This window comes from Salminus brasiliensis, chromosome 17, assembly GCF_030463535.1.
Source record: "Salminus brasiliensis chromosome 17, fSalBra1.hap2, whole genome shotgun sequence".
NCBI lineage: Eukaryota > Metazoa > Chordata > Actinopteri > Characiformes > Bryconidae > Salminus > Salminus brasiliensis.
Genome location: NC_132894.1, coordinates 30,990,625 through 31,017,489, shown reverse-complemented (window position 1 = coordinate 31,017,489; position 26,865 = coordinate 30,990,625). Strand labels below are relative to the sequence as shown.

The 26,865-nt window shown below is 41.8% G+C and overlaps 1 protein-coding gene across 1 annotated transcript in view; it reads right to left on the bottom strand.

Moving 5' to 3' along the window:
* Positions 1 to 979: 979 nt before the first annotated feature.
* Positions 980 to 26,865, bottom strand: part of ankrd13c (ankyrin repeat domain 13C) — a 42,554-nt gene continuing 16,668 nt past the window's right edge. Inside the window, exons 4-13 of the mRNA XM_072660063.1 lie at positions 19,298 to 19,383; positions 15,922 to 15,967; positions 13,764 to 13,830; positions 10,303 to 10,447; positions 10,049 to 10,180; positions 9,800 to 9,961; positions 5,756 to 5,835; positions 5,430 to 5,528; positions 5,024 to 5,124; positions 980 to 4,187 (exon numbers count right to left, since the gene is read on the bottom strand). Of these exons, the coding sequence (XP_072516164.1) occupies positions 4,057 to 4,187; positions 5,024 to 5,124; positions 5,430 to 5,528; positions 5,756 to 5,835; positions 9,800 to 9,961; positions 10,049 to 10,180; positions 10,303 to 10,447; positions 13,764 to 13,830; positions 15,922 to 15,967; positions 19,298 to 19,383 (1,049 nt within the window). The 3' untranslated portion in view covers positions 980 to 4,056. The remainder of the gene's footprint in view (positions 4,188 to 5,023; positions 5,125 to 5,429; positions 5,529 to 5,755; positions 5,836 to 9,799; positions 9,962 to 10,048; positions 10,181 to 10,302; positions 10,448 to 13,763; positions 13,831 to 15,921; positions 15,968 to 19,297; positions 19,384 to 26,865) is intronic.

Below are 26,865 nucleotides of genomic sequence, written 5' to 3'. Positions count from 1 at the left end.
CCTTTAAGTGTGAGAAGGCGACTCAATGCTGTGGGTCTGATCAGCCCAGAGTCCAGACCTCAGCATCACTGAATGCGTTTGTGATGACCTGGATGGTGAGCAACAGAAAGTGCTCCAGCTTCTAAGACTTTGGAGGAACTTTGCAGAAAGTTCTGCAGCAACACTGAAAGCTGTGATAAAGGTAAAGGTGGATGCAGCAAACTCTCAAATATCTACTAAACGTAGCTGTTGAAGGTTTTGTGCCACTTTCAGTTAAAATGTACAGTAATTTTCTTCCCCCCCCCCCCCCCCCCCCCCAATCCTGACATTGAAAAATGAATAACCTGTGCTTAAAGCAGCGTGATGTGAGAACTGGCATTTCTTGCTCCTGGGCGCCCCCTACAATCAGGAAGCGAATTTGGGATTTTAGCCACTCCTCAATGACATGCTTTAGACGTTATGCATTTCTGGAGAACCTGAGAGATACAGAACCGTCAGTGAAAGGTTAAGAAGCATGTGGACTGAAGGGGTAGAGTAATATTGCTATTATGTAATATTAGAGATAATAGAGTATTATGAGACTGAGGTTCTCCCAAGCAATGTCCTACCCGCTTCACCAGACTTAAATAGTGCAGTTTCTGGTGTACCGAGCCCAATCAAGTACCAACGATAGATGCGCTATTCACTGTTTTACGGTCTGTGGAGCGTCACCATAACTAGAGAGAGAGAGATAACCACCTGTGGTCAATTGTGCTTTCTCAGGCTCTGGCTGCTGATGGCAGGCAGCATGACCCGGGAAAACTTTTGCCTTCACACCTGTTGTGAATCAATAAAAGGTGCTTACTGAGCAGTACTGTAGATTAAGACTGTCCAGAATCAGTGTTTGGGTAGAAGTGTTTACTGAAACCATTGCTGGAGCTACACCATCATGTATAAAGAAATTCACAGAGTGTGTTCCTGATGACCAGGATGGTAGTAAACACTTAGAAAAAACAGGGAGTTTTGGTACGCGGACATTTTATTAAGTACAATTCCTCATGAAAAAATTGTGGCATACAAGGTTCTTGCTGTACAACTGGTTTATCCATGTGTCGAGGTGAAAACCAAGAGTTCAAGGCGCAAACTGACTAAAAACTAGAGGGGGAAAAAATAAAACACCCACACACACACAAACACCTGAAGCAGGTTACGAAAAGGAAAGGAAAGGAAAGGAAAGCGTACACCTGTTTGCTGCACTAACCAGTAGTGCAGCTTGGAAGCATAATAACACAACTGACCGCTTAGAGGCCAAAAATCCAGTGTAGATTTAAACACAAAAAATGGAGAAAAAAAGGAAACAAGGGTTACATAAATAAAACATTTCTATTCTGGACCATTCAAACATGATGTTTGCTGGTGCAAATCTGACCATGTTCATTTTTATTCCCCCTGCCCTCTCCATCTGCTGCACACGGCAAACGGATCTGTACAGAACGTCCAGTTTGGGAATTCCCGCCTGCATCTTATAAGCTTTTCAAACGTTTCCTCCTACACATCATAGCACTACTGTTTTAACACACGCCTGTCAGTATACAAGTCATTTCTTCTAACCTGGAAAGTGTTGTGTATATTTATATTTATACATTTATATATATGTATATATCTACATCCAACTATCGAGGTGGAAATAAAGAAAAAATAAATCATTGAGAAATAGTATGTGCATCCACAGGCTGCCCTCCAGCCAATGCAGGTTCCAAACAAACCAACAAACAAAAAAAAAACTTCTAAACAAGTCCATCTGAAACTGTACAAACCAGCGCCCGCTTCTGGGTTCAAATATGTGGCTAGAAGGGTACCGAGAGTCTTCCCACTTTTGCGGAGGGGTTCCGAACAGGCCTGTTGCTCTTCAGGGAACTCGGGTGGTCCCATGCAAGTTGAGGACACAATGGAAAGAAAGAGGAAAAACGAACACAGGAACGGAGGGAAAACGGACATACTGGGTTGCAGCACAGCCCCAAGTCTAAATAGACAATCGAGACAGCTAGGCCCCGCCCACAAATGTGTACTTTCAGAGATGCAAGGTTGCGAGGTTGGACAGAGGTTTCCTGAACAATGAAAAAATTCTATTCAACCTAATGAATTCAGATAACTCCGTAATCTTCCACGAACGTCTGTGATCTTCCGTTCAAAATGCAACGCAACACTATGTTACATGTTACACACACAAAAATAAACCCTATCCTAATTAGGGATGGAAAGATAGCCTTTTCCACACACATACTGTACCTGTTGCCGTTGAAGACACTAAATAACGGACATGGCCACTACGACACCCAAGCATTACAAATAACCCAGCATTTATTCCAAAAGGGGTAAAAAATGCAGTAAATTGCTGCTTTGACATCAGCGACCGGAGTCTGAGAGAGCACAAATGACTGTGCTCTCTCTGGGAGGATAGATTGCACACTCTCCCCTCATCACCCTTAAGCGATGTTGTTCGCCACAGGCCTCTAGCTCATTCGGTGGAACTGGGACCCGCCGCTTTCCTTCGAGCATATCGTCTGCCCTAGGATGCTGCATTGGCGGCAGTTAGAAAAGAGGCAGTGGTGGACTTTGTATGTATTGGAGGACACGTGTGTTAAGTCCTTACCCTCCTAGTGTCGGGAGCATTGCTAGTGCAGACTATTTTAGTGCAGCAACCCAACATTGTCTAAACACTCTGCTTCTCTGAGGTACAGGAAGCAGGTCATCAAACTGCCAGTCATATAAAAACCCTCATCTTCAAAATGCAAAAAACTTTAAGATTTTTAATGGAAGTCCATGTAAAAATGGAGGGTGGGGTCAACGGCTAGATTCAAAAAGTGAATTGCAATGAAATATTTGCCTAAAATATATACCAACTGATATTCTATATCCTCAAACAGTGTAACCTTTCCCATGCCTCCTTAAAATAAATGTAGCATGAAAGTAATAACGTACCTAAGGTTTAACAAGGTTTAACTGATCTCCCAGAGGCCTCTCAGTTTTAGAAATTTCTTCACTCAAACATATTGTGAGAATTTCGAGTCATGGGCTATCGAGTATCCTTGCATCCCTATAACGTACCCTATATTAACAGATTTCACCAAAACAGTTGCTGTTTTTAATACATTTCTAATTAAAGCTGATTTAAGTTTTTCCCCAGTGTTGTGTAAAGCTTGTCCAACCTGGCAACAGTTGCTACAGCTGTGCGTGTTTGTGGGCGGAGCTTAGACAGGTCAATTTACTCCAAGCAAAAGAAGTCCAAGCAGAGGTATTTACAAAGAAAGGCTTCTCTCATCTGTAGAAACATCTCGACTAGAATTTTTGACCGGTTTCAATGCAAATCAGTAAGACCCTGCCCAGATGTACACCCACACCTCAACGGCTCACCTCTACTCGGTTACCGTTACGTTAAGAGTACAATTCTGTAACAAGTTTTGTGGGTTTTTTTGTTTTGTTTTGTTTTTTTTAACAAAGTTATATGAAATCAAGGCTTACATAAATACAGAACTTGTAATGTCACGTTTCCTGCCATGTTCTCCATGGGATTTTCACCTTCATGGCGTTGTGTTTCTGATGCAGTATCAATGTGTTCTAGGTACAAAGAGCTACACTGGAGCCTCTGCGGTTGTCGTGCTTGTTGTTGCTGTTCTGAGCGTGACGAACACCGTACAGTGCTTCATGATGTAGTGCATTAGGATGGTGCTCTGGCCAGATCCTTCAAGCTCCAAGCTCCATTAGCTTCAGCAAAGCCTTTAGTCAACATGTAAGGGTTCCTCGGATAGCTTTGCTGTTCAGAGTGTTACTACATGTCAGTTCAGCACGATCCCTTTATTCCGATGATCAGGTACAGTACTAAATGTTTGTATTTCATGTCTGCGCTTACAAAACCCAGCGTGACCCTCCTGCTCCTGAAGAGCAATCTCCTATCGAAGCTCACTGAAGAGAGATGTCCGTCGTTCTTCTCGGAGAGAGGAGGAGAGTGAGAGTCGGAACTGGCTTGACGTTGGAAGGGAAGGAGACGGGAGAGGAAGAGAGACAATATGAGACAGGATAGAGAGGGAAGGAGACAGATCAGAGATCTGGGAAGCGACTAGGATCCTCTTTGTAGTCGCTGGGGATGGTGAAAATGGACTCCTCGAACTCGTCATAGCGGAACTCCTGAAACGTCACCGTCGCCGTGATGGTGGGAAACACTGGGATGTCTGGAAAAGAAAAGAGAGTGTTTGGATTTGGCTGCTTTCCACATACACTCTTACGGAGTTTTCACACCTGCCCACCTACTTCTTAGTCCAGGTTAAATCGGACTTGATGCAAATTGTTTGGACAGGTGTGAACACAGTAAGCACACTTGGAGGCTGCTCAAAACACCAACACAGAGACGCTTGAGAAGAGGTGGTCTCTGTCTTTTTAGACGATTCTGACCAACTAAACAAACTATGAGTGTGAAAACATAAAGGAGCTGCAATAAGGTCTTTGAGAGGTCTGCATATCTGTATATTGTAATCCGGAGTCACTTGCTGTCTTCAAACGCTGACTAAAGACCCACCTTGGTACTTGGATACTTGGGTGAAGTGTAGTGTTGAGCGTTATGGTCTCCATACTGACTTCTGTGTTTAGTAGTGTCTAAGCTAAGAGGTATCTTTTGGATCCTAGTCTATACAAACTAGTTAAAGGTATTTTCTGAGTAAACAGCAAAGCGTCGCTCTGGATAAGAGCGTCTGCTTAATGGCTTAAATATAAAAGTAAGAGATTGGTGACCGTCCAAGTCCAGTGTTTGTTAACAACATTAGCCTAGCACCTCTCGTTCTAAACTACAGAAGCACAAAGCAGACATATAACATGTCTCCTAATATCCTGATTTTCTATGGCAAGTGATGAATTATGTTCATTTGACTTTTTGAAAAAACTATTCTTTTAAACTTACATACAGTCCACTTTGTATTAATCATCTGCCAGGAATTTGAATGAATCAACTGTTTGTGTACATCAGAATCAACTCATTTTTAGCACATTAGCAGTGCATTCAGACTTGTCTTACCTAATTTGACTGGGAAGCCTGGAGGGAGTTTCATCTGAACAAATTCTCGGAGTTTATTAAAGTGCTTGAAGGGCGCGATCACTTCCAAAACATTTAATAACCTGTGAACAGAGAGAGGTCAGCTGAGATCAGTCAAAGCAAGTCATCCAAGCAAAGGATCTGTCTGACAAACCAGGTCCGACACTCCGGTCTTCTAAATGAAGAAAAAACTTCAGCGACTCACTTTAGCGACTCACTTCAGCGACTCACTTCAGCGACTCACTTCAGCGACTCACTTCAGCGACGTCGCTATGTGTCAAAAGCACACGTGAAAACTCAACTCGACAGCTATCGTGCAACAAGAAGAGAGAACCGGATTGGAACTTCATTCCAACAAGGCTGATATTACAAGAAAGAGGCCACTTACGACTCGATGCCCAGAGGGAAATCTTGACTCATGGCTACAGTTGCTTTGAAGTTTTTCTTGCTTTCTTTGCACACAAGCTCTCTTCCAAGATGGGGGGCCCTGAAAGAGGAAAAATAGCGAGATCATCAGTTAGAACAGTTAGGAAAATCTGAGCATGTCAAGACCATATCTGGATATAAAAAATAAAATAGTGACTTCTGTAAACAAACTGGAAGCAGAACTGGAGTCTTCGAAAAAGTCCCGATTCAACACTGCTTCAGTTCTCTCAGCAGATTAAATAGCTTAATAGATCATAACTCAGTGGAATAGTGTAGTATCAGACGTACTTCCCAGTCTCAGCTGTGATGTATTCCTCCCAGGAAATAGTGTTCGGAGTGGGAGCGGTCAGGGACTGGCGTCTCACCGGCTACAGGGGTAGACGACAAATTGGAAGGGAGGAGGGGGTGGAGGGGACGAGAGACATGAAATAAGAAAGAGGCAAAGAAAGACGAGAAAGATAAGGGGGTGGAAAAAGGGAGCAAAAGAAAGATGGAGAGGAAAGAACCAGAAGCACCAGAAAAAGGGGGAAAAGACCAAAGGAACGAGATAGCGATAGAGACACAGAGAGAGAGAGAGAGAGAGAGAGAGAGAGAGAGAGAGAGAGAGAGAGAGAGAATTAACATTAGAAACAGGTTACGCTGCACTCGTCCTCAGCTGCAGAGTCTCTTCTAAAGAGCCTTACAGCCTCAGCTCATCACAAACCACATAAACGGCAACACTGAACAACAGCTCAAAAACTGAAGCTAAGAGAGTGACAGGGAGCAACAGCACAAGCATACTGAAGAATTCATACACTTCAACACACTCCAACTCCATTCTGGCCTCCATCTTCATAAAGAGCATGAGCTGAAGAGGTCTGCAGGGTCTACAGTATCACCCGAGAGGGGAGCCAGGAGCAGCACACTCATCCAATTGCCTTCACATCACTGCAGCTGAACTTTCCAAAAATACAGAACGAGCTCAGAAGGTGATGGAGTCGCTTCAATCCCCCATCGCTGCCATTATTAACCCAGATTCCAGCCCTGTAGAACATTTAGCTCCTCCAGTCCTGAAGACTGTTCAGATTACATAACATTCAACTAGAACATTCAAAGATGGCATTCTTCTTTAACTGGGATCTACCTCAGAAATGAAACAACTAGCAAGAAGTACCGTTTAAGCAAGAAGACTGCTATACAACTGGCATGACAGCTGCTATTGCTGTGGCTGTCAATGCAGGTTAATGGCCAGAACTTCAAGGCAGGACATCTCAGTGTGAAGTCCAGTTTTTCCCCATGCTAAATGGGCCCATATCATTTTAGCTGAGGTTAAAATGCAGAGCTAATTGCTGTTATTGGAGTTCAACAACTATTCCAAGTCATGCCCAAAAGACTCCTTTTGAGATCCCGTATCCATTACAATCAAAAGCCATTCTAAAAACCTTGCACATCGATTGTACGCTACTGGCTCCATTAAGTGCTTGGCCCCCGACGTTTTTCATTTCCAGACGAAAGCTCATAGCTGTTACAACAGCCAATAGAAATCAATGCGTTCTACATCTCTTTTTGTTCTGGATCAATTAGCTGGACGCTAACTAATGATTATTTACTCAGGATGTCTCAGGCCGATCTAAGCATATTTTAATAGGTCGGGTATAGTCTATTTTAATTCAAATCCAGTTCCGATTCTGGGTTTTAACCACAGTGTTCAGAGCGCCAACTGGTGTCCTTAAGGCACCATTAACAAATATTATTACCCAGTCGGCAGCAGCAGTGCGGACATTCTCAGAAGGTAAATAAAGGAGTTGAGAGTCTGCAACGTGGAGCTATTTTATAGTGGAACATAAAAACAGACCATAATATCTTACTGAAATGCTCTGTTTTACCAGAGGGAGACTCTTCGAAACTCACGTTTCTCCATGAGTCAAATTTTGTAAGTGGTGAATTTGAGTTTGGCTTCATTTTCTTTGCTTTCTAATCTTTCTAATTTTCCATTCTGATCTTTGTGTTTGTATTCATAATCCGGCCCCACAGTTTTAGATCAGATGAGCTGCTGATTAATCTGTTCAGTAAAATCCCTTTATTTGTAGCAGCAGTTTCTATAAGGAGACATTCTGGACTGTTATAGTGTGTTATCTTATAGTCCTGACTCACCTTCCTGGCCTAGTCCTGGACTACACAGCCTTTACATAGGAGATAATTATATTATTAGACTATTATAACCACCGAACACCACCCTCATTTCACATGATAACAGACCTTAATAAATGTACAGCGCCTGTGTCAATGCCGTGGTTTGTACTGTAGCTTGTACTGTAATGCTGACATCTCATGTATTGCTTCTGTTTTTAACCATTTCATTTGTATGAAATGGTTAAAGGCCTATCAGGCCTTGAGATCTCCACTCGCAACTCAGGAAAGTCTTTTGGTTCCCTTGTGGGCTGTTCAGTATTGTGTAACTAAAGCTCTTGGTCTGTTTGGGGAAGGGTCACATTGGTCAAATGCCAGAGCAGTGTGTATTTTGTGAAGCAAGATTGTGCAGTTTGGCAGATGAGGCAAGAAATGAAACTTGCTTATGTTGGAAGTGGTGAAGGTATTTTTTTATTACTTGTTAATGTTGACGTAGCCTGTCTGAGAAACAGAGTTTTAACATTTTTCTTGTATTTTATTATTCATTTCCCCCCTGAAGTGCCTTCATATGTTTATGTGGGTGTATATGCCAGAGCAGTTTGTGATAGTAATTTATATTTACATGACTATTTTCCAACATCTCTCTACCCCTTACAATTAGGCTGATATATGTGAATGGTTTGCTGCCAACAGAGAATTCTCAGGGAGAATCCCCTCTCTCTCCCAAACACAGCACAGTAGCAGTTCACTTCTCATGACTTGCCCAACCAACAGAAAAGTATGTTGTCTTTTTTATGGATCAGTCAGAGCCAATAATCGTTCTAATATTAAAAACCAACCTTTGTGTTTGTATAAATAATATACAAACTATACTTAGTTTCTATAATGAGACATTCTGGAATGTTTTATGGGGTTTAATACCTCATATTTCAGTATATTACTCACTTTCCTGACCTAGTCCTGGACTACACAGGACACAGTCCTGTAGAATGTATCTATTATAACCACCAAATTCCAGCCTTCTTTTTATTAACGTACAGTGCCGGTGTTAATGATGTGACACACACACACATACATACATACATACACACACACATACATACATATATATATATATATATATATATATATATATATATATATATATATATATATATATAGATAGACAAATAGATAGAAGTGAGATATAGATAGAGAGCAATAGAGAAAGAAAGACAGAAAAGATACATACATACATACATACCGAGAGAGAGAGAGAGAGAGAGAGAGAGATGGACAGATGGAGAAATATATAGACAGACAGATAGATAGTTCCAGCTCCTGTCTTATCTAACATACTTGTTCAGGACCAGCCTGTTCTTTTACAGTCAGTGTGCTCTGAAGGTAACTGTTCATTTTTTTGGCATTGACGCTGATGCATCATTAGCACTGGATCAGTTCAGTGATTGACTTCGCAGTGTTGAAAAAGGCTTGATAGATGAGGAGGAGGTGAAAATCGCTTACAGTTTCCATGGTGATGGCTTATGCCACGATACCATGGTCGATCAGAAACCTGCTGCTTCAGAGCTAGGGCTGCAATTAATGAAGATTTTGACAACTGCTGAATCTATTAAATAGTACATAATTAATTGTCCCAAGCAACTGAACTAATCAAATCATTATGCCTACAGAGCTTTCATCTTACTTCAGGCCCATCAAAGCAGAGCTGTGGTACCATCAGTACAACAAGTAGATCCTTTGTTCATGCAGTCTTATGGCTTAATTCTAGTGCTTTTGTTTCTGAAGGTCCCATATTCTACATTTGTCTTGTATTTTGTATTTATTCTCTCTGACGTCCATCAGTAACATTTGTAGGGCTTTATGTTTCAAATGGTCACAATCAAATGTTTACAAAGCCCAGTTATCCCTTAGAATTAGGCGTCAAAAGCTCTATTCTGATTGGATATCCTGTGTTGTGTCTCATTCAAAAAGCACTGTGTTGAAATATTCATGAGTAAGCAGGGCTAAACTGTGGTAGGCTGAATAGGTGGGGACATGTAAATATGTTGGTTCTCATGGGCTGTTTTTGCTTAGCTCCTGTAAAAACAATATAGCAAGGGAAATTCAGTGTTCCAGTGGTTGTAGGTAAACAAATTACTTCATGCCTTTTCCTCAGTGACCAACTTTGTCAGCAAATAATCTACCAACAAATAAATCTTGTTGATTATTCATGTCCTCCCTCACCTCAAAGTTCTGTTCAATGAGGTTCCCTCCTTTGCTGAGGCTCTCCATGATGGCCTTATTCCTCAGAATGTCTTCCTCGCTCAAGTGCTCCCGCCGTTTCCTGGACTCCAGAACGAGACCGTTCACCAAGTAGAAATCAGCCAGGAAATTCCCAACTCGTTCCTGCGAGGGAGTCAATATCCCTTCATAAGCAATATCCTCCCCCAAATCAAATACTTTCAGCAAAAATGTTTATTTATTTGCACTTACTGTTTTGTCCTCGCGGAAGAGCCAGCCGGTCTGCGCTCGGGAGAAGGTGATGGATTTAGTGGAGAGGGTGGCGGAGTAAATGTCGCTGCTCATCAAAATGTCTACCTCTTCCTCCGTCTCCATCTCAGACTCCTAAAGCAGCAGAATAATCGACATGAGGGGCAGGAGCAGAATCTCAGCTTGATGATCATTACAGACTGAACAACACTGTGCTGCTGATGAAAGAGGAGTGGAAATCAACACGGCTTGCTGACCTCATGGTGTATTCGCTGGTACACTTTCTGCTCGTTGTCCAGCACCACAAAGGACTCAGAGGGGATGGCGTCACCGTTAAAGATGAAGCTCAGGTCTCCTCTCTGGCATTTCATATCTGTGAAGTCGATGAGAGTAGTGTCCAATCTGAGAGAGAGAGAGAGAGAGAGAGAGAGATTAGAAAAAAGGCATTAGAAATTACACACAGTATAAAGGTATATGGGACACTGGGTGATCATTTCTATTTCAAGCAGGTATGAAGGTGTTCTGAAAAACACCACATGAGGAAAGATGATCAAAAGATGCGAGCATCTGCTTCTGCATAACAACAACTTCTACCAAGCCGAGACACAAAAATGCTGCACAACAACAAAGAAGGGCAGAAAAACAGAACAGCCTGTCTGGTTTCACACAAAAGGCAACAGCAGTTTCAAATCTCCACCACAAAATGATAATTACAGTAACTGTCCTGTAATCCGTTTCTGCAGCTCTAGAACGCTACGCAGAAACATAATCCAACTAGATTTGATATCCTGGAGTTGTCACGACAAAAAAGGCCTAAATAAATAAATAAATAAATAAATAAATAATGTGGTAGCAGGCTGGAGCTCTACATTTGCATTAGATCTGGTTGGTAACCTGGAACCCCAAAATAACTACCAAAAGTCCCAATCCAGAGCAGATACACGCATTCATTCACTCAACCACAAAGAAATAAACTGAATTAATCAAATAATTAAACTGTGAATCAAAGTGTTTATGACCATCAAGAGAAAATTAGGGTGGTGTGTTCTGTGCTTCTATGCTGTCTTTGACTTAGAAAAGTGTTAAAACGGAAAAACATCAAAAGCGAAGACGCGAGCTAGACTAGAACATCACCCCGGTCTGAACGATGTTCATGCAGTAGCCAATTGAGTTCAATTTGAGTAGGGAGCGGTACCAAAGCATTGACTACACTCTAAAAAAGACAGGTCCTAGTAAAGGTTCTTTGCCTTTGGTAGCACCTTTATTTTTAAGAGTGTAGGTGATGGAATCTGGTTTGTTAGATGATCACTACAGATATGCAAATGGAAACACTTGTAGAAGGTCTTTATTGGGATAACTGAGCTTATTAAAAAGCCAATGATGTTGTCTTAAAGCAGTGGTCTTTAACCCTCCTCATGGAGACCTGCCTTCCTGGAGGTTTTCCAACTCCAACCCAAATCTAACACACCCCATTAGCTCAATCTAGCACTTCTGAAGACATAAGTAGTTAGTAGATCCGATGGGGTGGATTAGGATTGGACCTCTGTCTGTAGAACGGTAGTTCTCCAGGAGCAGGAATCAAGACCCCTGGCTTAAACCTCTGGCAACCAAATGGCAACTTCATAAGAATTTGATGTAAAAAGGAACATCTGGAGCATTTCCATTGGTACATTCATCATGAACAACGGGTAAAAATGGAGATACAAGGTTTGTGTGAGACATCAATAAATTATATAAAATATCTTTGCTAAGTTTTTTAATTATTAGGCCTAACCGACAAATCTATCAAATCACAGCACTCAATCTGCTGACGGTAATATCAATTACATAGAGCAGCTTCTCACACACACTCGCAGTGGAAGCCCCTCTCTATCCCACAATGGCGTCATCATCTGACAGCGGGGGGGACGTCATGAGGAAGAGATCATACAGATGCTGAGTAATTTTCCCCTTCTGTCCACTCCAGCGCAAACAGTGATTTCACACTCTAGTTAACACCCCTTGTCATTAGTCAGGCTGGGGCGGACCACAGAACGCTGAAGGCTGTGTGTGTTTATCAGGCCAAATACAGGCCAGCCTACAGATCCTAACAGCCTCTTCCAGTGATTCTATGACCCATATTTTACAAATGCCGGTGAAGGTCATGGGCGGGTGGTTTATGAGATCAGATCAGCTCTTATCTGGGAGAGTCAGTGGAAGTAAATTGCAGACCTGTCCAGAGACACACTCACACAAACACAATGGCTGACTGAACTCTGATAACTGCTGCCTCCCATTAGCTGTATCTATTTGAGAGAACAAAAGATTAGGCTAGGACTGGGAGACTCCACCTAAATCTGCTGCACAGCATGAAGGAGCTCTATAGCACAAAGAAGAGAAAGAAAAAAAAGGGGTCACCTGAGATAAAGAAATTCAGAACACTTCATAGGCTTCCAGACTAGTAAGTTTTAGCTTTGCCATGTTGCGTAGGGCTGGGCGATATAGTAAAAATTACAATTATTAAAAACATTTTTCATAACACACAATATTTTTCACAATACATGTAAATCACAGACAAAAACTCCTGATTTTTAGTAAACATCTGCTGCACTTCATCTAATTAAACCAGCCTAATTACCAGTCTAATAAAACCTGCAGCTGATCAGGTCAAGGACTAACAATATCCTCGATATGCTTAAAAAAATCATATCAATAAAATAAAATGTCATATTGCCCAGCCCTACATTTGCATCTGCTGGCCACAATACCCCACCATTTTACAGCCCCTAAAACAGAGAAGTTTGTAGGTCTGTGTACTGGCAAGAACCTGGCGTTACAATACGCATGACCACAGAGGTGGTACGATTTAAAAAACTGCAATACTGTAAGCAATACAATACATTGCCATTTTTTAAAAATTACATTTTACGAAAACTGTCATAGTATAAAATCACACCATCATATGCATAAACTGAGTACAACACTGCTATCTAGTGGTCGGGGTTTAAACACAACACTAACTAAACCACTGTCTGCCATCGACATGTAATCTATGCGTTAAAAATCCATACGGTCTTTCTGAGAATCCATAAAGTATTGCACAACATATCACAATACTTTAATATATCGATATTATCTTGCTCCCCTAGAAGTTTAAAATGCTATTGGGAGCCTTTTAGTTTGAATAAATCTTGGTGTGTGTTCTGGATAGGTAGAAATGGAGAGGTTTGGAATCGTTTCCACTAAAAACAGAACAGCATGGATAATAAAATAAAATGAGTTATAAGGAATAATGACGTGTAGGATCTTGTTGTCAATTTTTTACTTAACACACAATATTACAACAAAGCCTGTCCAAAATTCTCCAAATTCAACACAAAATGACTCTAAGGGCATTTTCTTGCTTTGTGCATATCTTCTTATATTCTCTTTTAAAGGTACTTCCATATAAGATAATCTTCAGAGGGGCAAATATTTGGCATATTTGGAGTCAATAGGATGTTTGAAGGCTCGGTTTTATTGCTTGGAGAAGAATGATGGACATCCTGTGCGTATTGGTGCTATTGTGAAGTTCACAAAGAATCTGTAAACGAACCACCCAGCAGTTATTGTGGGCTAAATCTGCTGCACAGCAGGCAGGAGCTCTACTCCCCCAGACAGAAAGAGTCATCTGAGGTAAATTAATTCAGAATGATTCTTATTCATACAACTAATCAGAACCTCATTATTTGGAGCATACCTGATGTTGATTCCCTGCTTGTAGATCTTGCAAGCGTCAGAGGGCAAAATTCTAGATAGTAAAGGCACTGTGGGAAGGAGAAAAAGAAACACACACACTTTTAGAGAAAAGACAGCAGAAACCCTCCCATCCTTAAAGATCACACTGCTGACACAGTTCACCTCACCGCAACTCAGCAGGTCAAAAGAAAAACAAGTATACACGTCCTTCCTTTTTACTGTAGATGCGATTAACCAGCCAAGACATGTTTGTTTTGAATGTTTGTTAGATTCTTTACTTTTAAACCGGCACTGCAGGTGAGAGGATAAATGAACTGTAAGTGAACTGTCAACACGGAAAACTTTTTTTCAGGAAAGGAACCCAGTAGGTCCTGTAGCCCACACTTCGCCTTCAACTATATTTCTGTCACAATTAACATCAACTCAAGAGACCCTAAAATAGAACCCTGGGGTACTCTACAAGATATCCGAAATTACAAAAACATTTACCGACTATAGTTTATGCATGTGGATTAACAACTTAATAAAAAACCTAGGGTTCAAGGGGTTAAAAGACACGTTTGACATCTGACGTATGCTTCTGTAGTTTACAATGGGAGATTAGACGTTAACAAATCACTAGACCTGGACGGTCACCAACCTAATCTGGGTAATAACATGCAAAAAAAATCTTAATTCATGTGCTTAAGAAATCCATCATAAAAGGCATGTAAGCAAGTTTTACTTTATGAAAACAAAACAATAATATTACTTAATGACATAATGAACTATTTAGACATTTAAACTAAACCTCGAACTATGCAAGCTAATGTCCTGTTATTGGACGAAAACAATGATATTCAGATGATCAGGTGATGATCAGATATTGTACTTTTAAATTTTTATAGATGAGTTAGAGTCCTACTTCACTCTAACCACATTGATGTGTCTGCTCTAAATGAGATTGGTGACAGCCTAACCCAGGGTTTCTAGCAAGGGGACGGCCTTCTTTTAAACTACATAAGCCCACTTCACATTTCAAACATGTCTTTTCTGATCAACAGCATCTGGTGCGTGATGAATCATGTTTATGGAGTCTATGGGCTCTATGGGCAACATCTGTTGTTTAAAGGAACAGTTTAGTACAAAATCAGACAGTGAGTCTAAACTCACAGCGGGAGCCAGAATTCAGCACAACAGTCCTCGATTAAAATGGCTGTGTGCAGTGGTGAGCCACAAGCACAATTTTTAGAGTTCACAGTAAGTCATATTGTGCCCTAAATCACACCAACAAGTCTGTATGACCGGGTTGAGAGAAAATAGAAGTTTTTAGAGGACTATTTTTGACAGACAGTGTTAGAATTGATTAGCCTCGCAGCTCCAGTTCAAAACTGCAGAAGCAGAATTTGGACACTAAATAGGTCTTGGTCAACTCCTCCTTGGACCATTCCTGAATGCTTATCTCTCACCAATCAGCACTATTCAAACAGCACTTCTAATTCTTCACACACATACAATATAAAACGTGTGTATCACACATTTTATGCATGACATACTGTACTTACACAAATGGACAAAAGCACAGGCAAGCTTAGAGAGCTTCAGTGATGCAACATAGTTTTGCAGGTTTTTAGACTACATGTAAAGTAAAAATATAAAAATATCTAAACTGATTGAATGAAAACTAACTAACTAAATAAATATATTTCCCATACCAAACAAATACTAACCCCAATCTGTATGTGGGAGAAATGGCAGGTGTAATTCTCCCATGAAAAGCTGCCATGGTGCTGGTCAACCAACAGGGGGAGCTTGGCTCTTCTCACTCCGAGAGACCACTCCCTATGAGAGGGTCAACTCAGCGATTTAAACGGTCACTCCTCTCGTTCCCACCCATCCCTCTTTCTCTCTCTGATCGGCCTCTTCCTCCGTCCAGCTGGCCGCCGCTGTCCACACTGATGTAATCCTGCTCTGTGATGCTGCATTTTCCTCATCAACTAATACAGCTAACTGCTGCCCTGCCAAAGCCTCTGCTAAGCTATGGCCGCTGCCTGTGCTGGAAGCCAGAGCATGTTATTATGTCGTAAAGCTATATATACACCCTGCAGTTATGATGTGGCTTTCTTCACACCAGGGCCATCGTCTGAGATCCGGGACTCTACAAATAAATGTCAACTTACCCCAGCTTTGAAAATCCCAGTGAAGCTCCAAATAGAAGTCTCCGAGCTGGAAAGTAAAAAGAGGAGAGTCACCACAAATGGCTGCAAAAATATGAAAGCATAAAAAAAAAAAAAACAATTGTCTTAATCAGCCGTTTCTACTTTAACGGTCTTTAAAACCCATGCTGCATGCTGTATTCATGCAGACATGGCCACCATAGCGCTCACTTCCCTTCAGAGGTGTAAGAAAATATCGATATATGGAAGTATTACGATATTATGTTTTGAAATACCGTAGCAGTTCTCAAAAACACCAATCACAACTAGGGATGCACCAATTCTACTTTTTCTGTTGCAATACATAACCATATATGCGTATCAGCCTATACCCGATACCAATCCGAAACCCCTGTGGAATTAACAAACCAGATACCTCACCATGTGGGAGTTCCTCTTAAATGGAAGACCTGCATGTCTGTAGGTTACTCTGATTCTGAGCTATGAAGCCTAGAATACTGTCGATCTGGGAATCGGGTTCAGTAAATGGATCAGTGCTGTGGATCGGCATAATTATCAGATACCTGATCCAGCTAATTTTGTCAGTATCGGGACCAATATCCGATCGGTGCATCCCTAATCACAACACAGGTGTTACAATTCAATATATAACAATCCTATAAATAAGTAATATTGTAACTTGAAATATTGTTACTAGAAATAAAATAACATCATAAAATAATACATAATAATGAATAAATATGTCATTAAAAAAATCTAAATCACAAAAAACACACAAAAACATGCATAGAATCTGAGTAAAAGAAAACTTGACTTTTTATCCAATCAGAACAGTGGGATCTGAGGACAGGATAACACTGCTATCTATTGGTCAGGGCTTAAACACAACCCCACTGTCTGTCACCACACAGTGTGTGTTTGAGAATTAACACATTGCAAAATATTGCAAAACATAATATTGTGATACCTCGATCACCACAATTGTCTTACATCCCTACATAATACTACATCCACGGGACAGCAGCAGCAGAGCACAGTGGTCACACTCTTCACCCTTTTTGACTATTCTTGGTAGTTTACAAGCTTTACTAAGGAGAACTAAACCAAAACGGAGCTGCATGTTTGAATAGACCAGTGAAATAAACCATCCTGCTGAACCTGAACGAACACACATCCAGTTCATTGGGAGCACCATCACATGACCTATAATAAACGCAACATATAACGTTACAAAAGGCAAAGTAACCTCATAACAAATAAAGTATTAATAAACTTAACATAAGAGCAGGAATCCTATGGGAACATATTTAGACCCCTCACCCAAACCAGTCGTCGTGTACCCAAGTTGGTGACCCACGCCTGGCAGGTATTTGTTCGCACAAGACCAGAGTCTGACCTCGTAGAAACAGCTCATCATTTTGAATGTCATAAATAATCCTCAGGAAGTGGATGGATAAATTCCACCCCCTCTTCCCAGCCTTCTATCTTGCTAATGATAAAAACATAGCTGCCCTTCAAATGACCCATCTCACTGTAGCACGCAGACAGCAGATGCTACCTGACCAGCCAGCAGTTCGTCCTGCGCTTCCTCGACGAGGACAAACGCGAGCACTTAAAGTCATGCTTCTTACTCCACAAACAGCCCAGTCAAGAGATGTAAGGTGCCTTTAAGGGAACCCTGACTATTAGGACGTCCAACCTCACCATCTGATTGGTTGACAGGCATTGCAACTATGTGATTAGCAGCACAGATTTTTCACACTAACACTGGATCGCTTCCCTGGTGCATTGACAATGACTGAACCAAAGTCCTTACAGAAAAGTCTGCTGGGCAGTTCCTTCCAGTCACACAAGGCCAAGGCTCCCATCTCTTTTCGGGCAAGACCCAAATACTGGAAACTGAAGATCAAATGACCTTTTACAAACATATTAGCTGATTAGGTTATTTTGATTCGATTCGAGTCTCTTAACGCTGAGAATCATCTGATTCCGGTCTAATCTTTGTGTTTGTATAAATAATCCAGCCCCACAGTTTAGATCAGACGAGCTGCTGATTAATACATTTAGAAAATTCTATTTTTAATAGCAGTTTTTATAATGATAGAATCTATATCTCACTGATTTAGTTTAGTCAACATTTCTTAAAATGACTGTTTTATACTGTTTAATATCTTATAATCCAGTCTGACTCTCCTCCCTGACCAATCAGCTCCCAGCTCCTTTACAACACTGCAGTCAGGTCACTTCCTGTGTGTGCGTGTGAGTTAAACACTCTGGACTGATATCTGTTGTTGGTCTACAGGTGTGTAATAACTGGTTTATAGTGGGTGAATGTGCTGTGTGGGATTTGGGTTTCTATTGCATATGTGTGTATTAGCATTAGCGTTAGCCTCCACTTGATTCTGAATGGGCTCTTCAGTGCTAAGACTCTGAACTCCTTTATTTACCTTCTGAGAATGTCCTTTCTCCTGTCAGCTGGGCAATAACGTCTGGTAATGGTGCCTTGAGCCCACCACATGGCGTCCTGAACACCGTTGTTAAAGTAAAGACTCAGAACAGGATTGGGATTAAAATAGCCGATACCCGATCCGCGAAAATATGTCGGGATTGGCTCTTTTTGCTGAAGAGCGGGACTTTAACTGTAAACATTCGGCATGTTAACTGTTACGAGAACTTTCTTTCATATTTCAACATATTTCTTTGTCTGAACTCGAAACTTAGACAGTTCCATGGCTCTACAAGTTCTTAGTTCTTAGTACTAGAAGAAAACTTGTTGCTTGGAACGGCAGACTGCCACGGTCACACTGCGTCAAGCGGCCTAATTTTCCATCTAACTCACTCACACCAAACACGTCCTGCCTGAATGACTACAATTGGGCAAATGAAGCACTGCCCCCGGGGGGTGGCGTGGTGGATGCGAGAGTGTACTGAGCATACTGAACAGTTCCCACTCCAGTGAAACGTAAAAGTGTGGAGCTGACACTTGTGCGATTCCACAAATTACTCTCGTGTGAGTCACTTCCGGTCTTTAGGCTGTTCCCTGAGGGCACGGCCTCGCTCCCTGCATGATGAGCAGCTTCCGCTGTGCCAGCTTTAGCCAGACCATAAACAGTGAGCAGAAAATCACCCTAGTGTTTGAGTGAAAGGGAGAGGGTGGAGGGACAGAGAGGGGGCAGCGAGCAAGAGCGTGCGAGAGAGCGTGAGAGGAGAGACAGAGAGAAAATACACTAATGGCAGTGCACAACAGAGAGATAGCGGAGGAAAGTGAGAGAATGAGAAAGCATGTGAGAGCACGCAAATATGGGAAAGATGAAAGACAGAGAGTGAGAAAGCAAGAGACGAGACACTGTCTCAGTGTGACATTTGCTGGGCTTTATACCTCTTTAAGGGCTTTGAGCAGGCGAGGCCTCTTGTCCTCCACGCTCTCTCTGGACTGCTGCTTCAGCTTCCGCAACAGTGCTGTGACTGCAAACACAAAGACAAGCGCTCAGGTGAGACATACACTGACCAGCTCTCGGACATCCCTACACACACTGATTATGGGTATATGTTAGGTAATGCTGGATGGTCACTACTGGTGCCTTTGTTTATTCCTTAAAGCCCTGGTCTGCTCATGTCCATGACCCTCTTCTAAGCATCATCTGTATCTACAGCTGAACTGGCAGAGAAAAGAGAACTTTTCCATAGTTTTCCTCCGTTGAATTTAAGTTGGGCGGGACTAGATTTGTAATGAACCAATCAGAGATACCATACGTTTACGTCACCTACCTCGACTCCACTAGACACACTAGATGGTTTGTGTGACCATCTCCTCCTACGACCTCAGTATAACACTTTAAATTCAGAACGTGGTGATTTATGTAAACGAACACTGATGCACCAACAAGGCTGGAGTGATTCTCCAGCTTCTTTCTGGAGCTTTCTGTTCCACCTTAAATGGTGCAGAACAGAACTGCTGTGCTATTTTAAGGTGGAATTTCAGCTTCATGCTGTGAGATTAGCACACGGCAAAGTTTGTGTTGTTTATCAAATTAAAATGATCATTGTTGTAATTTTAAAGCATTAACAATACAAATATATAGTCTATATATACATATAGTCTAGTGCATACATAGATACACAGTTAGGAAGTGCCACTACTTTAACACTCTCAGCTACACGTTCATGCAGAATCTGGGCAGTCTTTAAATTTGGATTTGCCTGTCTTGCCAGCATATGAGCAGTTTTTCTGAAGGAATTTTTGATCTTGACCTCCATACTTCCCCTGAAAGCACAAGCTGAAAACAATGGACTGTCTATAGTAAAATAATAAATAGTGTCTTATGTTTGAATAGGACTAAAAAGGCTGTGTTTACTACCTCTACATTAGGGGGAAAAAAATGATGATTTTCATGAATTTTAAGAGAAGATTGAGTCACATTATTTAGACACTTCTTTGGAAAAAACCCAAAACCTCAATCAGACAACTTGGGACCTCCATACTGTATCATTTTGTCATCCACCACACTGTGCAGAGAAGAGCTACTCCAGGACCAGAATCTAGAATTGCTGTTAATGAAACAGTGCATGGTTTTCTTCCACAGAGCACAAAAGGAAGCATGCTCACCCGTCCCTGACCTACTGAAGTCAAGTGAAAATATATGTGCTCTAGGAGCAGGCTGTGGGAAATAAATCCTATGGATATTGGCCTGACATCCCAAAGCCCTCTGCTTAATGACTGCAGGTGGATCAATGCCCATACATTTGTTTGCAAGTACAATGAGCACCTTTAATGCACAGGCATCAATCAGCCGCAAGCAGCAGGGGCTCAATTCAAACAGGGCTCCGGACGAAGTGAGCTGCGGTGTGAACTGATCAATAAAGAACAGAGCAGACGTCCTTGTTCCTTAATGGAGCAGATGGAGACACTGGGTATAAATCAGAGGCATTTTACCAAACCAGCGAGGATCTGGGTGTGGACCTTCAACAGGACATTCAGAAAATATGCGATATGGCACATAATCATGATGAGACCTTTTTACAATATCACAAATAGTTCGGTAACAATATTTAGCAAACAATGGATAACATGCAGCAGAAAAGAAATTTCACACACAAAAATAAATAATAATGGGCTCATCACCAGGTACTATATTTCCTCAAACTCAAATTAAGCTACATAAAATCGGCCAATAGCTGAACACTTGCACCCCCAATAAACAAATGAACCGAAGACTCAAATATACTGGTAAAAATAAAGAAATAAATATAATAAATTAAGATGTTAATGATTCCGCTTCTGGTTATTGGGGCCCACAATTTACATCAGCTATTTAACAACATTGGGTAACATCCACATGCACAGGTCTGTTGATATTGACAAAACAAGAATTGCTAATGTCAATGATTATTATAATTGTTATTGTGGCCCAGAGAATGCTGGCATTCTCAATGAAATCCCAACAAGGTAAAACCTTCTACAGCTACGCCCAACATGAGCTGGTGCTGGGCGATATGACCGCAAATCAACATCACGATTAATCGAACATTTTAACCTGGATTATGATTAATATACGATTATTTAAGGGGCTGGAGTAGGCTCTGCGTTTGAGATTTCCTCCATGTCGCAGATGCAGTTGTGTGACCACACACACACACACGACGAATGGGTGGGGCTGTAGGCCTCACCAGGAGCACCACTTCCACCTGTGTGGTGTGCTTGTGGCAGGCTTGTCTTTTGTTTCTGTGTCCAAAGTCAGTTTAGCCATTTGACACTTATTCATTGTGTGTCTCCCCCTTCTATCTGTCATGATGATGAGCCATTCGTGACACCCAGCCCTAATATGGGCCAAACTGTGTGTGTCAACGGTGTCTGTGTGTGTCAAAATTTCAACAAACCAACACATTTTAGCACAATAAGCTTCAAAGTTTCACAAATATTAATAAAAATACTTGAAAAATATAAAGGTCAATTATAAGAGCAAAGAATTAGTCCTCAATGGAACAATATTTATATAATAACTGAGTTTAAGTTTAACAAAAATGTTTAAGAGAAATGTTAAATTTTTTTTTTTTAAGTTTTGTATCTGATTTCACCCAACCACTAAAAATTACCGAATTTTTAGCCCCTTCCAATCGCAATCAGGCACAAAATTACAGTTAACATCCATATAGTTGTTTTTTTCCTTGTTCTGGGTTCTCTACATCTTGCCTGACACACAGTTGTTCAATGTTGAATACATGTTAGCGTGTTGGTGTGTTTTACACACACTGTTCAATTAGCCCTTAGCCATCACAGCACACCTGCACTTTGAATACCTCACATTCTTTGAATGCTCTAAAGAAACATTTATACCCACACTTCTTATTGCAGCTGACAGCTGGAACCCATTCACACCAATTCACTCTAATAGATGGTGTCCAATAATAATGGCGTCCAGTTGATTTAGTGGAATGGGTATGTACACACAATCGAACAGGTCTGTCTATACGGTCCTGTTTAAGGCCTGCGTGTTGTGCAATGGACCCAAATAACTGCATGACATTCAAAAGCACATGTTATTTAGAGGAATGACGAGTCACCCCTTGGATGACACTTCAATATATTGCCCATCGTTGTTCAGAGGGAACAGATTTCAAGAAGATGGGATTTCTGAAAGTTGCTGAAGCTTAATCACTGACCAATTGCAGAAAGAAAAGCAGCAGCAGCAGCAGCAGCAGCAGCAGCAGCAGCCGCCTACCTCTAGGTCTCTGGAGTATTCAGGTTATAAACATGACACATGCAGCCCTGTAGAGAAGCTAAAGTGCCTTTCCATAAAGTCCCCCCAGCCCGCCTGGGACATTGGCAGCAAAAGCACATCAGGCTACGTCAGGGATTTTGAAAAATGCAGCTTGTTCACATCTCAGCACGAGAAAAAGACCACTTACGGTAGGCTTCACACTTCGACCCAAGTCTTGAAGCAAATCTGTAACATTACATAACATGTTTTGAGCTCTGGGCGCTGGCCTTGTGGAACAATCAACAGAGGAAAAACATGTTTTCATGCAGCCAATGAGGAGAGAACCACAACAGTTAGCAAAGAAGCCCAAATCGGCTCTCGCGTTATCACACAGGCCGCTTCGCCCACCAACTGAGATTAGCTGTCCAAAACACTGGGACGCTCTTCAAAGCAGGACGGAGGTCTGCTCTCTCTCTCTCTCTATGTCAACCATTACTGAGATTATAAAGATCCCAGGCTCAAGCAAGTCCGGGACTTAGACATGCGGTACTCCAGGCCCATACAAAAGGTCAAGAGAAGGCCAGGCTGGGCCTTTGACCCATCCTTTCTTTTGAGGACAAGGGTCGATGCGGCCCACCCCCTGATACAGCCCACTTTCGCAATTTCACAATATATTTTTGCCCACATTTAGCCTGTCCAATTCCTACCCACTAGTCAGGTCTCCCCCATCACATATATGCTGGACATTAGGTGGGAGAGTGAAGCCTAGAAAAGTCATTGGACAGGTTAACTGTCAACTGTCATTGGTTCGATCCCTGGGGATGCCACAGCCATCCATTTCCAAGAGTCTCAGAAACTGGCCTCACTCTGTCTTTGTAGGGAGGATTGTCCTTCCTCGCACCCCCTCATCACTCAGCAAGAGGCATGTTTAGTTTTTCAATGACGTTCGAGAAGGTGTGGCGGTGGGTCATGTGACTCGGAGGAAGCAAATGCTAGCTATCATTCTCCCAGTACGGGAGCCATTGTGTGATGGGGAGTCATTATGGGCAAGGCAGGAATATCCTTCGACAGGTCACCAGTCCTCACTTACTCTTGGATCCCTTGAGCAAGGCTCCGAAACTGTCTGCTCCATGGGTGCTCCGTAGCATGGCTGACTGTGTACTCTGATCCCAGCTTGGAAGTTTGGATATTTAGGATTTTGAGAATTACATTCAGGAACATGCTAATGACCTCTCTTACAACCTACTCTCATGATCTCAGCTCAGGCCTTTCCTAACCACGATCAATTCTCAATCATCAGTTGAGCTTCAGGTTGGTGAATCCTTGCCTAGATGATATAAAGGCAAAAGACAGATGAAGCAGCATTCGCTGCCTTGCACACATGCATACCCGCCCCCAAACCAGCTTACTGACGTTGGCTTGCTCGAGTTCTGGGTAAGCGATCCTAAAAATGGCTCTCGGCATTTGCGTGCTGTTATGAGTCAACAGGAGCAGCTCAAAACTGAAGCAAAGTCGAGCAGCTTCTGCCTCGACACAACAGAGTAAAACAGAAAAACTAACAGTAGCACGCAAACTGACAAAGAAATCACTCTGGCTTACAGCCAATTAATGATTGGCTATGTTAAGGCTAAGCCGAGCGGGCCGGACTGCAGGACGCCGCTAAGCCCACAGCCAGACACTGTGCTCCACTTCTGCTGAGGCTAAAGCTCAACAAATCAAAAAAAGAAAATCCTCCATGCAAGACCAGCTTTCCCCTCTCAGAGTGGAATGGGTTTACAGAACAGTGGTGAAATCTACAGCGACACTGTGACCTCGAGTAGGAGGCGGCATGGATGTGTGGATGCAGTTTTGTACAACAACATCTCAATCTCAAGGTTCTTCGAGATACAACTGTGTGGAGTTTAGGAGTATAAAACAGCTCAACTCCCACATCTCAGCTGCAGTCTTTACAGAGCCTTAGACAGTCCACGGTTTTTGCTTTATCCCTGTGTCGCAAATTGCTGTCTACAGGTTTCGGGAAATGAAGCACTGCTGGGGGGCATTTACTTTTAGGGACACACTGGACAAAAGAAAAACGAAAGATGGGGACCTCTAAAGGTGTGCCTTGTGTTCTGGCTGTGCAACCTTGAGTAATACTCACAACTTTCCCACTGGCTTCTGGCACTATCCATGTGCATATTGGGCATGTTCTTCCAACTCAGTAACTCTCTGTGTGTAGTCGTTCCCCCGGGGCTACCTTCCCTTAGGTATGCTGTTATACTTTATATAATGGCTGACTGCTTAGCCTCTGTTAATGTGTAGTTTTTAAGCTGGAACTATGAAGTACAGTTTTGTTGGTCTTACTAAAAACAGCTGAAAATCAGATGTCCAAAAGTTACGTTGACCTACTGATTAAAACCAAGCTAAACATCAGACGGTCGTATTGGTTTTGCAGGTTGGGGTTTGTTATTTGCATTTTGTGTGAAATATGCCCCTTAAAATATGATTTAATTTATTCAACAACTCAGTTAAGTGGAAATTGACATAACTGGATTAAGTCAATCCAACATTTTTATTTTTAAGTGTAGTTGCATCACCACCTTAAAATCACCACAATGCATGTTTACACCTCTATGGATAGGTAAGGGGAATAGGAACATTCAAGTGCCTGAACAGAAAGTGTGTGTGTGTGTGTGTGTGTGTGTGTGTGTGTGTTTCCGCTGCTTCTTCAGGTTCTTCTGTAACTTCTCAGCAGAGACGCCAGCCGTTTATTGGTTTGCAAAATCCTAAATCGAGCAATTCAATATCAGATGGATTTTCCAACCCTCAGGCAAGCCGGTCGTGTGATTTTGATTTGTAAGCATTTTGAAAGCACGCAGCAAACAAACCGAGCAAAAAAAAGAAACAGCAGCTGAAACCCAACAGACCGGGACTGTGATATCATTTCTTTGGTGGTCAGCCACTACTTTGTAGTTTTAACTAGGAAAGTTCTTCATTTCCTGAAGAAAGCACAGAATGGCTGCGCAGCTAAAGAGGTTTGCACTCTCAGGCAGTGGCTAGACTGCTACTATATGGTCACTAGGGTGAAACTAGTGCTAGGTGTTTGCTATATTAAATAAGGTGGTTGCTAAGAGGTTGCTAGGTCCTAGGTAGTTGCTGGTATGGAACTGCTTTGTGAGGGTATTGCTAGACAGTTGCTATGGTATCACAGGTGGCTGCTGTGGGGTTGCCAGGTGGTTGCTAGGTATTTCCTAGGTAGTTGCTGATTTGAAACTGCTTTGTGGTTGTAAGGGTATTGCTAGGCAGTTGCTATGGTATCACAGGTGCCTGCTGTGGGATTGCTAGGTGGTTGCTAAGATGTTGCTAGGTATTTCCTAGGTAGTTGCTGATATGGAACTGCTTTGTGTTTGCACACCATTCATTCCTATGGCAAAAAATAGAGAAATTCATTGCGATGTGGAAACTGTGTGCCAGCTGTCTACAAGCTGGTGGCAATAGATGATATTTTATCGAATCCTGAAAAAACTGTGTTACTGCGATACACAATATGGTTCTATGATACACTGTCAATATCGTCAGTACTTAAAAAACCCAGACCAATTGCACATTTCATTACAGAGAGCTTAATTAGTCCTGTTTAATTGGGTGGATAAAAATCACTGCTCAGTATGGGAAAGTATTTGGGTAGCCGTTTTGTTGTTGTTGTTTTTTTGTTTGTTAATCTGCAGCTACTGGTGTATGCATGACAAAATACTGTGATAAAAAAATATATGTATTAAAAAAAAAAAGTAAACAGAAAATATCAAATTAGCAGATACTAACGGATTTTGTATGCATGACAAAATATTGCAATATGTCTGACATAATGACATAACTTTACCACATCGCCCAGCCTGAATCACACAACAATCAATAACAAGCCTAAGGAACCAAACACATCCTGGTCCACCATGCTCCTTCTGAACACACACAAGATGAACAGCAGCTAATATGCAGGTAGAGTTTATTAAAAAGCCTTCCAATATCTTTATCATAAAGAACAAGGAGGTCACTGTTTGTCTCAAACTACCAGAGAACACTTTGCAACCCAGAAGCCTCCTCCCATTCAAACAGTGAGTCACTCTTTGCTGGTGCTGATTAGAGGTCACGATAAAGGCCCGTCTGACACATGTTCCCATTTAGAACGCTAATCATTTCCTATAAATGCTTTAATTCTAAGTCATTTAATGTCAAACTGACATTTTGGGCTATAAATGTACACACTGCAGTT